The sequence below is a fragment of the Prunus avium genome, chromosome 4, assembly GCF_965620075.1.
Source record: "Prunus avium chromosome 4, drPruAviu1.hap1.1, whole genome shotgun sequence".
Lineage (NCBI taxonomy): Eukaryota > Viridiplantae > Streptophyta > Magnoliopsida > Rosales > Rosaceae > Prunus > Prunus avium.
This window is the reverse complement of record NC_142287.1, coordinates 30,015,633-30,032,616: the sequence shown is the minus strand read 5'-3', so window position 1 is coordinate 30,032,616 and position 16,984 is coordinate 30,015,633. Positions and strand designations below refer to the sequence as shown.

Genomic DNA, 16,984 nt, shown 5'->3' with positions numbered 1-16,984 from the left:
AACAAACTTAGGCATTGTAGGGCCTTTGGCCAACACCCCCCCGAGTGTGGTCCTCTCATTTCGATCTATTTTGCAGGGAGAAAGAGGCGGCGAAGAAGAAAGGGGAATCTTTCAATCGAATATTCTCGTGGGAAGAAATTGCTCCCACATAATACAGATTCAAGGTTTCTCTCTTGTATGATTTAGGGTCTAAACTCAGAGATTTAAGATAACCATTAGAATTTGTATTAAAGGCTCGGATTAAAAGTTGAGCAGGGCAAATACAATGGGGAAAGGAAAATTTAAACTTAGAACCTCTTCCACAACTTGGCAGGCAAACAATATACTAAAAAATGTTTTTTAACTGCAACATTAAGATGTGTAGTAGGGCTGACTGGCAGTTTTGTTATCAACTAATCGTCCGATTTATCGTTAGAAAACTTATTGGGGCGAGCTCACTGCTCTAGCCAACTGAGTTTACCTACATATTCTTCAGTCTTGTAGTTTATTCCAGGGAATATTATTATATTAGTCATGCATGCGAATTATCTCCTCATGTGATACACCAGAGAGAAGAGATTGACAAAAGACATCACATATCACTCAAAAGTTCTGACAAGTAGCTCCTGACTAAACTGGACTAAACAACTATTCCCCTATGATCACAACCACTGCTTCTACTGCTAAACAACAACATCACATGCCAAATCGAACTCTCCTAACCAGTGAAAGGCTGAAATGGAATTGTAGTAAACTGATCAAGAAGCCCTGTGACTGGTGTGGCAAGTTGGGGCTCATAAGCAAAACCATGCAAATCACCATCTATCCCAGCATGAACATAAGGGCATGGAGGGATCCATTGCCACCTTTTCCTGCACATATCAAACAGCAAAGCCTTGTCAGAACCTGGGATCATTATGGTAAGGAACTCTCCATGGCCAACACAATGAAACCCATTTCCATTTTCCAGCTCTGCAAATTGAACATAAAGCTGTTGTGGCATTCTTTCCATCTCAATCCATGTTGTTCCACAAGCCTGCAAGCCCCAAAGCCTCAGGCTATTTGGCACCTTGAGCTTTCTCTTTTCAGCTGCAGCAACCAGCAGCAGCTTTCCCCTGCTCTCCATCAAGCTTGGAGACCTCAGATGCCTTTTCATGGGAGCCTTAATCTCCCGCCAGTTATTTGCTGCCACATCATAAGCCAACACACTGAAAGGGCTATAGTTCATGCAGTAAAATTTTCCCTGAACATGAACCATTTGACCTGTTTCAAAACTGCAGAGCCTTGGTAGAGAAGAATTGGTGCCCCATAATGAAAAGAACCCACCTCCATCAATATGAAAGCTCTCTGCAGTTAAGTTTTTCACAGCATATGGAGAAATCAAGTCATCTCCAGCAACAGTGACATCAATGGATGAAGGGCTAACACTTAAGCCTATGGAAGGGAAGAGCCTTGATCTTAGAGTTGGAGGCAATTGAGTCAGAGAACCAACAATTGGGTTGCACAGAATTAGAGTCTTCGGACCAGCCTCATCAGAAACCCAACAGATTAAACCACCTGACGAAGAAGCAGGGGAGAACCCAGAGGGAAGCAGAGCAAAGGAAAGGCGGTACCATGCAAGTTCATAAGGATCAAAAAGATACCCTTCACAATCAGTACCAGCCCTGTTGTTGTCACCATGGCTTCCTCCAATATTGTTGTTCCTGTATATGTAGCTGCTGTTGAGGCGTTTGTGCTTGAAGAAGAGGAACCAAGGGCGGCGCGGAGATACTCGGAGGTACAATTCAAGAAAGGTGTTGGAGAACAACAGAGCATACCATCTCTTGCAGACACATCGAGCTCGAAAAAAGGCCGGCGGTGGAAGAAAGGCGATGACACGGTCGAGCAGCCGGTGTGGGAGCTTACTCCATATCCTACCGTCCATCCATGGACTAGGACTGGATGTGTTGATATTTTCAGCAATGCCACCATGTCCACTACTAGTAGTAGTGAAGGTGTAGGAGAAGGGAAAGGTGATAGAAGGATGAAAAGCTTCCATCTTTTTGTGTATGATGACAAGGGGCTTGCAAGTAAATTTGGCCTAAATTCAGTGGAGTTGAAACGAAGAAATGGAGGGAGTTGAAGCGTGAGCTAATTGTGGAAATAAAGGCTTACATGCATGCTTGCTTTTTCAAATGTAGAAAATTGGAAATTCGTTTTTGGTTCACCAAGAGTTTAGGATGATGTGAACATAAAGATGGAAAATCTCAGGTGGGTTTTTATTTTAAGAAGGGATCGATTTCTATTGGGAGAACAAGAAAGGTTTGGGCTGATAAAAGTCACCTGATGAATTGGATGGTTTGTTGTTAACTTTCATGGGATTGGAGAGAAGGGGTTGAAGGATAGGAGAAAGTGCTAAAAGGTCACTACATATATAGAAGAAAAAGAGATATCACTGTTGCAAAAGTAAAGAGGAAATCTATAACACTCAAAATAACTAATGGGGTGGACAAGTTTATTATGTGTGTATATATACGAAAGATGACTTGGTCTCTCCTCTCTTGTTCTGATATTTCTCTCTCTCTTTGTTGCATATTGATTTCTTTTGTATTTCTTTCCCTATGAGAGAAATGAGGGCAGTGATTCTGATGGATGCATCAGTCAATTTGGTGTTGTTCTGTCAAGGCCGAGGTTGCCAAGATAAGTGCAACTTTAAGATGAGAGAGAGAGAGAGAGAGAGAGAGAGAGAGAGAGAGGTCTTTGCATTAATATCGATCATTGTTCACACTGTACATGTACGAACTCCTCAACGTGAATGCACCAATTCAACTTTCCACGAGTTGAAGCCTCATGAAGGGATCGGACAAGCATGCACCATGAATAATTTATATGTGGCAGTAAGCAGATGGAAAATCATTAAAGAAGAAATATATTCTATTTGATGTTTGTTTCCTGGCAGTCTAGTATCATTGAAGGGAAAGAAGGAGTTTAGAGACTTTGGACTTTGGATTAGGGAAGACTAAGAGATGATATTTAAGATCACTAAAAGTATTTTATTAGGTAACTTAATATAAACTTAATAAGATGAGATTTATCAATTTTGGATCTTAGAGTCCAAAATCTCATCTTATAGTTTTCAAGGCATAGACCTCGGAACTAACACCGTGAACTACAATCCCATCTAGATCTTGCCATGTTTAATAACCCAAAATCTAATTTACTTCTTTCTTCTCAACGTTACATGGAATCTCAAGTTCAAATTATTCGTCAAAACATCCAACGTAAACAATTATTGAAATATAACCCTAACTTTTAAGGAAACCTAATCGAGTAATTTTATTAACACTATTTGAATAAGTTGGTATTATTACTACTGTTTGACTTAGTGCAAGAGGCATCATGCAACCCTAATGCAGGTGGTGTATGACACAAAGACTTTGTCAGTTCATATGTCCAATCCAATCTCATTGATGGGTTTTTGCAGTTGTACATGGCGTGAACAACGAAAAAACTTTATTTTGAAGACCCCTGAGGCTTGAAGTTTCAGACTTGATGAGATCTTCAAATTATGTTATAATTACAATTATAATAATTATAATGCACTTTCTGTGTAAAGAAGCTGTGTAATCTGCTCTTTCTGACTACTTTCTTTCTCCTTTCTTTGAGTCATAATATTCTCTTTCTGTAAGCCTCTTGGCTTTTGTTTGGTTTTGTTAAGGGAAGCAAATCTAAGTCAGAACAATCACCATGTCTTGTTTCTGTCAATCTTTAAGTATTATCATTTGTCTCAGAGTTCATGCTTCTAAAATGGAAAAAGTAGTGATAATCATATTTGGAAATTTATTTCTTCCCTCAAGAAACTTCTATATTTAGAAAAAGGTGAACTCATATTTGGAAATTGTGTTTTCCCTTCAAGCAACCCGGTAGCTATAGTACCACCTCTCTCTCTCTCTCTCTCTCTCTCTCTGTGATTTCTTTTTCTTTCTTTTCAAAGTTTCTTCCTTTGGCTAGCTAGCTAGTTTGGCCTCAGTTCCTCCTCTAGTTGCTTCAAAGATTTCATTTCTCATTATTTGGTTTTGGCAACTTTGACTTGCCCAAAATTTCATGGAGCTTTAACTGTTACTTTACCCTCTTTAGGGAAGAGACATACAAATATTTACCCTCAAGCAAACAGGTGTGGTACTTCAAAATATATTTCCATTTAGAGATGTTCTAGATGGAAATCAAAGTGAGAGTAGGTTTTCTTTCGGTATTGAATTATTGACTTCAAACTATTCTTAGAGGAGACCCAAAAAACCAGTAAAAAAAACAAAGCTTTTGTGAATTAAATACGTTTTTCTTTATCTGTAGACTTTCAAAAGTTGATTAATTACTGCGTCAGATTGCTGCACTCATGTCTAATCTTGTTGTGGTGATACTTGTGAGAGAGAGAGAGAGAGAGAGAGAGAGAGAGAGAGAGATGGTTCACATCCATGTTCTGCTGCTTGGGGTTTTCTAGGCTCTTGCATGGCATACTTATTAGTTCGTTAAATCAGTTTTCACTTCGTATGACACAAGTAAAAGTCAAAATTGAAGAAACAGAAATCTGAAAATCACTTCTTAATTAAGTCAGAAAGAAAAAAGTTCAATAAAGAAATCCAATGCAACATTTGCTTAAAGTTGTTCAGATTTGAAATTACGCTTCATTTATTCACTTATTGTGGCTTTTGATGAAAGCTCTCTCTTCATGGTCGGATTTACCATGGTTCAAAAGATGAAGCCCTCTCTCTTCATATAGCTAGCTCTTCTTCCCTGACAATGGAAAGGGCCAGGTGCAACATTTTACCCTTTAGGCCTTAAATGAGAGTCTGGCTGAGTAGCTAGCTAGCTCCAAAGGCATAAGATCCACCAACTTCATAAATAAGATATGAGAAAAACTTTCATGCAATAAGCATGTCATTACGATATAATATATGAAAAATATAACGTATAACAATACATGATATTTTCCGATATAGATAAATTTCTCTCATATTTTATATTAGAAATTGAATGGAATACAGCTAAATTGAATATGATTTGGGTTGTGTTAGCTAATTGGTAAATGTACTAAAGTTTTCTCAACAGCACTCATAATTAGAAGCTTGTTTAGAAATGATACTCCCAAATATTTGATGCTAGACTTGCCAAATTGTCACATCATTGCTTATTTTAAAGTCACTTTTTCATGGTTTCTCTCTCTAAAGTGTAGAGTGACAACAATAGACATCAACCCTTATCTGTTGAGACATTATTGTTGTTGATGCTAAATCTTGAATAGATAGAGATGAGTGCAACTTACAAGTGGGATGGACGATCAAGAGATCGATTGGGTGTTGGATGCCGATTCTTCCTGTCCTTGGATGCTGATCCTGAATAGAAGATAAGCGAAGCTCGTAAAGTCTATGGAACCGGTGTGGAACCAGCCTAAGACCCTCCGATGCTCGAGTAAGATTGTTTTTAAGAGCTCTTGCTGTTGACTATATAGTAGTATAAAAGTCAAGCTGAAAAGTCTTACCCCTGTATTGTAGTGGGAGGGGCATACTTATAGAGGGCATTTAGTATGCTCTTAGCGCTCATTTTCGATGTGGGACTCGTGGGAGGGCCCTATGAGGTTGACACGAGTCCTTAGATATTTCAGGCGGGTGCTTCGAGGTTGATTCTGCAGAATCGGTAGGGGGTACCGATTGTAGGCTGTGTTGGGCCCTGTAATGATCTTTTGCTGCTTTGAGACAATATCATCAGTAGCCTATGCCGATTGTCCGAGGCCTTGGGTGCTTGGGCGAGTTTATGAGATCCACGTGTCGTTGTACGAGTGGAGGGTCAGATATGGTACAAACAGTAGTCCCCCAAGTTGCCGATTGAGAAGCTTCTCGGTTGGGGACTTGAATGTGTATTCGGCATTCTGGCCCGGACACAATGGTCCCATAATTGCCGATGGTGGTATGTAGTCCCCCAAGTGCCCAAGGGAGTGAGCTTGGATAGGAGACGGCATGATGGGCCGGTTGTTGCAAAGGGGCGAGTGAAAACTCATGAATATGCGGCTGCCGTTCGGCACGAGAGGTGAGTGAGAACTCATCAATGTGCGTCTGCCGTTCGGCACGAGAGGTGAGTGAGAACTCATCAATGTGCGCCTGCCGTTCGGCACGAGAGGTGAGTGAGAACTCATCAATGTGCGCCTGCCGTTCGGCACGAGAGGTGAGTGAGAACTCATCAATGTGCGCCTGCCGTTCGGCACGCGAGGTGAGTGAGAACTCATCAATGTGCGCCTGCCGTTCGACACGCGAGGTGAGTGAGAACTCATCAATGTGCGCCTGCCGTTCGGCACGAGAGGTGAGTGAGAACTCATCAATGTGCGCCTGCCGTTCGGCACGAGAGGTGAGTGAGAACTCATCAATGTGCGCCTGCCGTTGGTTAGTGGAGTTGTGCTCGAAGGTGGCTAGATCTGCCACGTTCGGGAAGTTGAAGCGTCTCCGAGGATTGGAAGCGTTGCAACTGACGTTTGGTCTCTCCCATGCATGCGTGACACGTGTCGGCATGGCTGTGAAGAGCCGCGTCGTTTCGTATCCCGATGCGTCGCTTCGCTTCCCGATGCTAAATCGGCCTTATAAATGTGAGGAGAAGACGAGAGTACAAATACTTGGAAATTTTGAGAGCAAAGAGAGCTTGTGAGAGGCGATTTCCGGCAACCGTGCTGAGGCTGAGCAGGCGATTTCCGGCAAGTTTGAACAAGGCGGAGGCGATTTCCGACGAACTTGAGCCACCGTGCAAACAAGGTATGTTGCCGTGTTTTCGTATTCCCATGGATCAAAGTGTTGAATTGCAAGAATTTATGTTTGAACAATGTATGAACAAGCATGAACACGCATGAACACGTATGAACGTAGTGTTTTTAGGAGGTAGAATAGGATTTGGATTCTAGCACAGCCCTTAGTGTACGTTCGTGTGTTGTTTGTAGATGTCAGATACCGAATCCGAGCGTAGGCGTAGTCCGAGGGCATACGAGGATGAGTCGTCCTCGGGGAGTTCTGCCGAAGAGAGTGGGAGTTCTGAATCTGCGAGCTCTTCGAGCTGTGAGATAGTGGAGGGGGCAGGAGGGCGTGCCGAGGCTGGGGGTACTTCAACGAGGGTGCCTGGGGGTGATGAGCCTTCGACCTCGGGTCGTGAGGCCGATGGGGGTGGTGTCTCTGTTGCCGTTCCCGGGGAAGGGGTGCTGAGGGTCGTCAGGGGTAGGCAACGGATCCCGATGGCGAAGCCCACGGAACCTGTGTTCGGAGTAGATGACTTAGAGCCGAACACACTGACCGAATCCGAGTTGGCGAAGATTCGGTCGGAGTACAACATTCCGGAATCGGTAGGGATGCGAATTCCGGAGCCCTTAGAGTCGCTAAGTGACAATGACAAGGGGGTGGTCTTCTTCACATATGTGTTTAAGCATGGCCTTCGGCTGCCGTTAAAGCATTCGGTGCAGAAGATCCTGGCGGCGATCGGTTATGCGCCAGGGCAGTATAACCCAAATTTTTGGATTACGCTGCTCGGGACGATCACGGCGTTCAGCTTGGCCGGTGAGGGGGAGCCAAGCTACGAACAGTTCGCCCAGCTGTACAGTGTGACGAGGGCGAAGAGTGCCGATCATGGAGGGTGGGTTCAGTCCAACTGTCTCTCGGCAGGGCAGCGTGGGCACTTTGTGGTGGGGGTGCCGAGCTCTCAAAAGACGTGGCGCAAGCGTCGAGTGATTGTCTCCGGTGATTGGGAATCGGCACCCGGAGTTATCGTTGAGAGGAGGATTCCTACGTCCTTCCAGACAGTCGGTAGGGTAGAACCTGCCGTTCGGCAGGGTTAATAGTGTGTTTTTTTTTTTTTTTTTTTTTTTTTTTTTTTGGGTACTGACCGTTGGTATTTTGGTTTCAGTGTCCTTGAAACGGCCGGCCGCACCGATCAGAGAGATTGAAGCAATCGAGAGGGTGAGAGCGAAGATTGCCGAAGAAGATCGGTTTTGTAAGGAGCTGCTCTACTTCCGGAATCTGTTCAAGGCAGGCCTGATCGGTAGGGCCGAACACGATCGGAGGGTGAAGGAGGAAGAGGAAGAAGAAAAAAGGCAAAGTAAGAGATGCCGTTCGGCAGGGTCGATGTTTTTTTCTATGCTGCCGTTTCCTTTTTGACTTCGTGCTTTTCCTGTTTTGCAGTGGCAGGAGGGAGGCCTATGAGCGAGGCGACGAGGAGGCGTCTGGAGGGGCAAGGGGCGCCAAAGACGAAGGTTCAGTCCCCCGGGCCGAAGAAGAGAAAGACGGCAGGGCCAGCGGGAGGGACGTCGGCTGATGAGCAGACGGTGGCTGACCGCCGGAGGGAGAAGAGGGCGGCGGAGGCAGAGGTCGTTCGGGAGGCCCACCTCCAAATGACGGGCAAACGGCAGATCGAGGGTCCCATCGATGTGACGCCGTTGCCGAAACGGCCAAGGGGCCCGAACGAGGGGACATCGGTGTTGATCCCTGATGATGAGGTGGAGGGAGAGGAGGGACCGGTTAACATCGCGTGTCCTCGGAAGGCTGTGCCGTTCATCAACTGTATGATTGACGGTGCTCAGATGGAGCTGGCTGAGCTAGAGCAACTGTCAACGAAGACGTTGCGTGAACAAACCGGTCGGGCCTTCCGTCTCCAAGCAGCGGTAAGTGTAGGATTTGTAGCTTAAGGATACTTTGATTCGGCATGTATTAATGTGTCCGTTGGTGTGGCAGGCTAATATGGACATGTGGCTCTGCGCGAAGCGAGCTGTGAATGCTGCCGAACGGTACCAAAAGAGATTTGAAGAGGGCCGTTCGAAGATCGCTGATGCCGGAAAGATGCTGCAGGAGGCGGACCAGCGTGCCGAGGAGAATGCGGCGAAAATTGCTGAGCTGGCGTCGAAGCTGGCGGCGACCGAGCTGGACGTGATGGCTGCCCATGAGGCGAAGGCAGCGGTAGAGGTGGCGATGGATGCGGCCGAGCGGTCGCATGCCAGGGAGCTGGTAGAGGAGAAGGCGAAGGCCGTTGCGGACTACCGATCGTCGGAGGAGTTTACACGTTTGGTGGATAGAGAGGGCATGGAGCAATGTGACGACTTTCTCTATCGAGTCAAACGGTATAATGCTGACAAGAAGCTGAACCTGAACTTCCTCCGGGATCCACCACCGCTGCCGGAAGGGGTGACCGAAGAGATGGTGGAGGCCTACAAGGGCGAGGATGCCGAGGCCGAGGAAACCGACGACACCGATTCAAGCAGTGGGGAGGAAGGTCATCCCGGGCCGAGGGCTGCCGTTACGTCTACTGCCGAGCCGTCGACTGATCCTGTGCCTGCGTCAGCTGATGTCGATGTTGTAGCGACCGAAGCCGATCCACCCACCTCGTAGACTTTTTGTTTTTAACATTTTTGAGCGTGCCGAACGGCGTATTGTAAAGACAGATGGCCCTTCTGTGGCCCCTTATTTATCAATGTTCAGTTTGTTTCGGGTTAATGTGCCATGTCCCTTAATTCTGTATGTGCGCATGTCGTATGTAGAGTATGTTTGACATAATATTGCTGAATGGTAGTGCCGTATGTATAGAATAGGGAGTTCCAAATTAAACCGATTACAAAAGTTGATGACCGAAGGTGACGACCGAAGGTATGATACAGAGGTGATGACCGAAGGGGCGTTCACTTGTAGTAATATTTGAGATGTTCTATATTCCAAGGGTGGCCGAGGGTTTGACCATCGGTACCACGCAAACGGTAAGTGCCTGGGCGGCAGATGGTGACAACTTCGTAAGGGACCTTCCCAAGATGGACCAAGGGTGCCGTCGTTGGAGTCCTTGGTGGCGAGGGAGATTTTGCGTAGTACCCAGTCCCCTACTTTAAACGATCGGCGTCTGACGCGCGAGTCGTAGTAGCGGGAAGTCCGTTGTTTGTAGGCGGCATTCCGAAGCTGAGCCTGGGAACGGTGTTCCTCAATGAGGTCCAGGTTGAGAGTGAGCTGGGCTTCGTTTTGCTCTGGCTCGTAAGATGCCGTTCGGCACGATGGTGCGTTGATCTCGACTGGAACAACGGCTTCGGAACCGAAGGCAAGGGAAAATGGCGTCTCGCCAGTCGACCGTCGATAGGAGGTATTAATGGCCCATAGCGCTTCCGGAAGGAGATCGGGCCAAGCTCCTTTAGCTGTCCCAAGCTTTTTCTTCAGCGTCTTCTTGATGATCTTGTTGATTGCTTCGACTTGGCCGTTCGACTGCGGATGTGCTGGGGAGGCGAAGAACAGGTTGATGCCAAATCGGTGGCATAGGTGCCGGAACTGAGAGGAGTCGAATTGTTTTCCGTTGTCGGTGATTATTGCGTTCGGGAGGCCGAATCGACAAATGATATTCTTCCATACGAAATGTTCAACCCTGGCTGCAGTGATTGTTGCCAAAGCTTCGGCTTCGGTCCACTTGGTAAAGTAGTCGACGGCGACGATGGCGAATTTGACCTGTCCCTTGCCCTGGGGCATAGGGCCGATGAGGTCTAAACCCCATTGGGCAAAGGGCCATGGGCTAACAATCGGAGAGAGTGGTTCGGCAGGCAGCTTTGGAACGGAGCCGAAACGCTGGCATTGATCGCACTTCTGGACCAGGGTGGTGGCATCGGCATGGAGAGTCGGCCAGTAGTACCCTTGCCGAATGGTCTTGAAAGCCAATGATCTAGCCCCAGAATGGTCCCCACAGGCCCCCTCGTGAATCTCTCGTAGGACGTAGTTTCCCTGCTGCGGGGTCATGCACCGAAGCAATGGTAAGGAGTGACCACGCCGATAGAGAATCTGATTCAGAAGGAGGTATCGTGCCGATCGGCGGCGGATAGTCGTTGCTTCAGGTTTGGGGCCAGGCAACGTGCCGTTGGCGAGGTAGGCGTGGATAGGATCCATCCAACTTGGATCCTGCCGAACGGCATGTACTTCGAGGTCGGTGGTACTGCGCCGAGTGAGGACCTCGATCGGCACACGGCGCCCTATGTTGTCGTCGATCGCTGATGCAAGGCGTGATAGAGCATCGGCGTGGCTGTTCTCGGATCTGGGGATCTGTTGAACTTGGTACGCAGTGAAGTGGTGCAGCAATCGGCGAGCGTGTGTCAAGTAGGCAACCATCGAAGTGTCCTTGGCTTCAAATTCAGTCAGTATCTGGTTCACGACAAGTTGTGAGTCGCTACAGATCCTGAGTTGCTGAGCGCCCATTTCTTTAGCGAGCCGAAGGCCGGCCAACAGAGCTTCATATTCGGCTTCGTTGTTGGAAGTCCGGAATTGGAATCGGATGGCATATTCGATGGTTGTCTGGTCAGGGGCCTTGAGTACCAAGCCGGCTCCGCTGCCCTGTCGGTTGGACGAACCGTCCACGTAGAGAGTCCAAAGTGGAATTGACGGATTAAAGATTCCTTCGGTCGGGTGGGCGACTGGTACCGTCGAAGATGAATCGGATGCGGCGTCCTTCGAAACTGGCCCCTCGGACGCGGTTAACTCAGAGATGAAATCGGCTACAGCCTGTCCCTTCTCGGCAGGACGAGGGTGGTAGCGGATGTCGAATTCGCCGAGCTCGATGGCCCATTTGACTAGCCGACCGGATGTCTCCGGTCTCTGGAGTATCTGGCGCAGAGGCTGATTGGTGAGGACGGTAACACTGTGAGCCTGAAAGTATGGCCGAAGCTTGCGTGCTGAAAGGACGAGAGCGTAGGCGAGTTTTTCGAGCTCGGGGTACCGAATCTCAGCGTCTTGCAAAGCATGGCTAATGTAGAAAATGGGGAGTTCGATGCCGTTCGGCTTGCGAATGAGCACAGAGCTAAGTGCCGTTGCCGAAACCGAGAGGTAGAGGATGAGTTCTTCGCCGGGGAGAGGAGTGGATAATAGGGGTGCTCTGCTCATGTAGGCCTTAAGATCTTGGAAGGCGCGATCGCATTCGGCAGTCCAGACAATCTGCCGTTTGCTTCCTTTGAGGGCTTTGAAGAATGGAGTGCACCGATCGGTAGCCTTGGAGATGAACCGGGCTAGAGCGGCGACACGCCCAGTCAGACTCTGAATGTCCTTTTGTGTCTTCGGGACCTGCATGTCGAGTAATGCCTTGATTTTTTCAGGGTTGGCCTCGATTCCTCGTTGGCTGATCATGAAGCCGAGAAATTTGCCCGAGGAAACGCCGAAGGCACACTTGCTCGGGTTGAGGCGCATGTTGTACTTTTTTAAGACGCCGAACATGAGCGAAAGGTTGTGGAGATGAGAATCGGCCGTTCTGCTCTTGACCAGCATATCGTCCACATAGACTTCCATCGAGGTGCCAATGAGGTCGGAAAAAATTTTGTTGACCAATCGCTGGTATGTCGCCCCAGCGTTCTTCAGGCCGAACGGCATGACGTTGTAGCAGTAAAGTCCCTTGTCGGTGATGAATGCCGTGTGTTCGCGATCGGTAGGGCTCATGAATATTTGGTTGTAGCCTGAGTATGCATCCATGAAGCTGAGAAGTTCATGGCCTGCCGTGGCATCCACCATCTGATCGATCCGTGGCAGAGGAAAGCTGTCCTTTGGGCAAGCCTTGTTTAAATCGGTATAGTCTTGACACATTCTCCAGGCGCCGTTTGATTTTTTGACTAAAACCGAATTTGCCAGCCAAATTGGGTAGGTTACTTCCTGGATGAAGCCGATGGTCTTCAGTTTGTCTACTTCGAGCCTCATTGCCTCATACCGTTCGGCATCGTAGGCCCGCCGTTTCTGCCTGATGGGTTTGAAAGTGGAGCAGATGCTGAGCTTGTGGCTGATGACACTCGGGGCGATGCCGGGCATATCGTCGTATGACCAGGCGAAGACTTCTGCATTGGTTTGCAGGAAGGTGATAAAATCGGCCCTGAGTGCCGGACTCAAGGTTGTACCGATTCGAACTTGTCTGTCCGGTTGTGCTTCGGAGAGGGTGACTGGTTCTAAATCTTCGGCGGGTTGCGCTTGCGGGGTTACAGTCTCATCTCGGGGGTCATCTGGTTTGTCCGTCCCCCTGCCGTTCGGTACGCCCAAGCTGGTGGCGACCGAGTATGTTTCGCGAAGCGCAGCCCTTGCCGATTCCTTGGTTGCCGAAACGTAACACGTCCGTGCACTCAATTGGTCCCCTCGCACTTGGCCGACGCCAGCGTGTGTGGGGAACTTGAGGAGGAGCATGTGTGGTGACAGCATGGCCTTCATTTTTGTGAGCGCCGTCCTGCCGATGATAGCGTTGTATGCCGTTGGGCAGTCGACCACTAGAAAATGGGTGTAGAGGACCGTTCGTCTGGGGATGGTACCGACAGCGAACGGGAGCTGGACACTGCCGATTGGTTCAACCACGTCGCCAGAGAAGCTCAGGAGAGGGGTGATATCCTTGTTCAGATGCCGAGGGTCCACGCCGAGGGCGTTGAAAGCGTCGGCGAATAGCACGTTGACCGAACTGCCGGTGTCGATGAGGATTCGGCCTACGTCGAAATCCGATATATCAGCCCGTATGATCATAGGATCAGAGTGGGGGAAGATGATGCCTCGCTCTTCTTCTTCAGAAAAGGTGATAGGTTCCCAACCGTTGCGTTGAATTTTGTCATTGCGTCCTCCCGCCACGCTGAGGATTTGTGGATGCCGTACGGCACGAACGTAGTTTTTAACGGATCGGTTGCTGGCTTCGGCAATAGGCGCCCCTCCACTGATCATATTGATCTGCCGATTCAATGAGTTATCCGTTGCTGGCTTGGTGTTTAAATACTGATCCAGCTTTCCGTCATTGATGAGGCGTTCAACGATTTTGCGCAGCGCGATGCATGATTCCGTATCATGGCCGTTGTATTGGTGGTACCGGCAGAAGACACCGGTGTCTTTTTCGCTCTGGCGAGGGAGTTTCCGATTGTTCGGCTTCGGTATCATATCCCCTTCGGTCAGGAGAACTTGCTCATAAGTGGTGTTGAGCAAAGTGAAGATTTCGTCTGGCCGATTCCCCTTGTGGTTGCCCTTCTTGTTGTTGTCCTGCCGTTCCCGGAAGTTGTCCTTCCGCTTGTTTCGCTGAGTGGAAAAAGCAGGGACAGGGGGTGCCGTTCGGTAGGGGGCCTGGTTTGCCGATCGGTCGACCGGGAATCGGTCGTAGTTCTGCGTTGGAGGCTGATCGGTCAACGCCGTTTTGTTTATTGGGGTCGAAGCCGATCCCTTGGAGTTGAAATGCTCAGCCTTGGCGTGGATAGCCGCCTGTTTCATTAATTCGGAGTAGGTGGTCCAGTTGCTGCTGTGGACCAAATAACGAAACTGAGACGACCGAAGGCCGCTTTTGAAGGCACCGAAGGCCGCCCTGTCGTCAGTTTCCGGACATCTGGAGTACTCATGGCTGAACCTAGCCGCATATTCCCTCAACGGCTCATCGTCTTGCTGCCGAACGGTATATAGATCATCGGCGGAATATAGGCGATCGGTCTGAATCATAAAATGGTTGAGGAAGGTTTGCTTCAACTGATTGAAATTGTCGACCGTGTCTGGCTCCATCTGATAGAACCAATTCAGAGCGGCTCCGGTCAGGGTGGAGGGGAATAGCAAACATTGGCCTTCGTCCGTCAGTCCTTTGCAACCCAGAGCTGATTGGAAGGTATGAATGTGGGTAACGGGATCTTCGACCCCCGAATAAAACGATATGCGGAGTGCTTGGACCTCCTTCTCGTGTCTGAATGTCCGGATTCGATTGGTGAACGGCCCTGGCTGTACCGTTCCCCATGTTGGTGTCCGAGCCTGGTCTTGTTCCTTCTCGATGCGAGTCATCTTCTGTAGGAGGAGACGAATAGTCGGATCGGTAGATGGAAGATCGTCACCAAAGGGTTCGATCGCTCGGTTCCCTGTGCGTTGGTCAGTATTGTGACCTCGCCTTCCTTGGTCTGCCGTTCGGCTGGGGCTTCTCTCGTAATTTCCTTTTCGCCGATCGTTGTCTTGGTTTGATCGGTGGCTGTGGCGTCGTGCAGAGGGCCCTGCCGATGAGATTGTGGTTCCTGGGGATGTTGGAACATAATCTGATTCGTCCGTCTCTTCCAGGCCGATCGCGCCGTACCTCTGGCGTAAGGGGGATTTTGGTCCAAGTACCTCCAGGCGTGGATCGTCTAGCTTCGCCCGGACCTGGATGGGCGATGACTGCCGTTCCCTGCGCCGATCGTTGATCCTCTCGCGGCAATCAGAATAAACGCGATATTCGGGATGGCGTTCCTTCGGAGTGGGCACGAACAGTCTTCGGGAGACAGTTGGTCTGTTCGCGGCCTGCTGCTTCCCTCTATCCTGGAAAGTGGGCTTTCGTACGCTTTTAAACGATTTCTCCTGCCGAAGCTGTGTGGCTGGTTCCCGATCGTTCTGCAACTGAGCGGAGAGTGTTTGTTGTTGATGCAGTTGCCTCTGGGTGTCATCCAGTTTGGAGGCGAGAACATTGTTGTGCTCCTGCATTCTTGCCATATCCTGCTGTAGGGTCTCCATCCGAGCCTCCAGGGTGGTCGGTCGAGCAGGTGTCTGAAGCAAGGGAGTTGGATTCGGCTCGCCAACGAGGCCGAGGATGGGGCCATCGGTAGGGAGGGCCGAAGATGGATTCATTTTTTGGTCTCAGAGTTCTTTGTTTTGAGATATGGGTTGATCGATAAGCGATTCCCACAGACGGCGCCAATCTGTTGATGCTAAATCTTGAATAGATAGAGATGAGTGCAACTTACAAGTGGGATGGACGATCAAGAGATCGATTGGGTGTTGGATGCCGATTCTTCTTGTCCTTGGATGCTGATCCTGAATAGAAGATAAGCGAAGCTCGTAAAGTCTATGGAACCGGTGTGGAACCAGCCTAAGACCCTCCGATGCTCGAGTAAGATTGTTTTTAAGAGCTCTTGCTGTTGACTATATAGTAGTATAAAAGTCAAGCTGAAAAGTCTTACCCCTGTATTGTAGTGGGAGGGGCATACTTATAGAGGGCATTTAGTATGCTCTTAGCGCTCATTTTCGATGTGGGACTCGTGGGAGGGCCCTATGAGGTTGACACGAGTCCTTAGATATTTCAGGCGGGTGCTTCGAGGTTGATTCTGCAGAATCGGTAGGGGGTACCGATTGTAGGCTGTGTTGGGCCCTGTAATGATCTTTTGCTGCTTTGAGACAATATCATCAGTAGCCTATGCCGATTGTCCGAGGCCTTGGGTGCTTGGGCGAGTTTATGAGATCCACGTGTCGTTGTACGAGTGGAGGGTCAGATATGGTACAAACAATTGTATGATAATATATTATTAATCCCTCGTGTAAGATTTAAAATTGGTTTTGCTCTTTTGACTACTGTATGCACATCAATTTTTCTTTTATTCTTTTTTGTTTTATTTATTTTCCTTCTTCCAATCCTACCCTTGTGAGGATATTGCAGAAATTTAATACCCATTTGAAATCCAAAATGGATTTGCATTTCTTCTTTGATTTTCTGCATTAATCTATGTATGGTAAGAAGTAAATCTATATAAAGAAAGACTTAAAATTACTCTATTCAGATTGGTTATGTGTGTATCATTTTTTTCTACATAAGTTTTGGGTTTTATTGACTCAAATCATCACATCGCATATACTATCCTTTCAAGTTTATAAAAGTTCAGTTTTCTGAAATTTTTTAAGAGTGGTGATTTCCCTACTCCAATTTTATCCATTTACACTCCATTTTATAACTAAAAAAGGAGTGTAAGCGAATAAAATTAGAGTGGGAAAATCATTGCCATTTTTTAAACAAAAGTTAAGTTTCTAATAGACAAATCAAAGTCAAACGGTGGTTTTATTATTATTATTTTTTTTTTGGTAAATGTTAATAATTATCTATGACCTAGCGAGAGCGACCCATAATATTCGTAGAACCACCGGCTAGCTTTGATCTTATCCTTAATCATATCATAATGGAGCATGCGTAGTTCCTACCGTTGATGTTGATGTTGTCGTGGAGCAATGAATTTGGACATACTTACCCTGAATATAAATATCATATAATATGCATTGCATGT

The 16,984-nt window shown here is 47.9% G+C and overlaps 1 protein-coding gene across 1 annotated transcript; it reads right to left on the bottom strand.

Moving 5' to 3' along the window:
- Nucleotides 1-252: 252 nt before the first annotated feature.
- LOC110768196 (protein UNUSUAL FLORAL ORGANS-like) lies at nucleotides 253-2,456 on the bottom strand. Its single transcript, XM_021971894.2, has one exon. It carries the CDS (start codon nucleotides 2,015-2,017, stop codon nucleotides 698-700), a length of 1,320 nt encoding a protein of 439 aa, XP_021827586.2. The 5' UTR covers nucleotides 2,018-2,456; the 3' UTR covers nucleotides 253-697.
- Between the last annotated feature and the right edge of the window lie 14,528 nt (nucleotides 2,457-16,984).

Bases quoted from the DNA above. Each gene is read 5' to 3' on its own strand.
- LOC110768196 (XM_021971894.2), bottom strand. From the start codon at position 2,017: ATGGAAGCTTTTCATCCTTCTATCACCTTTCCCTTCTCCTACACCTTC.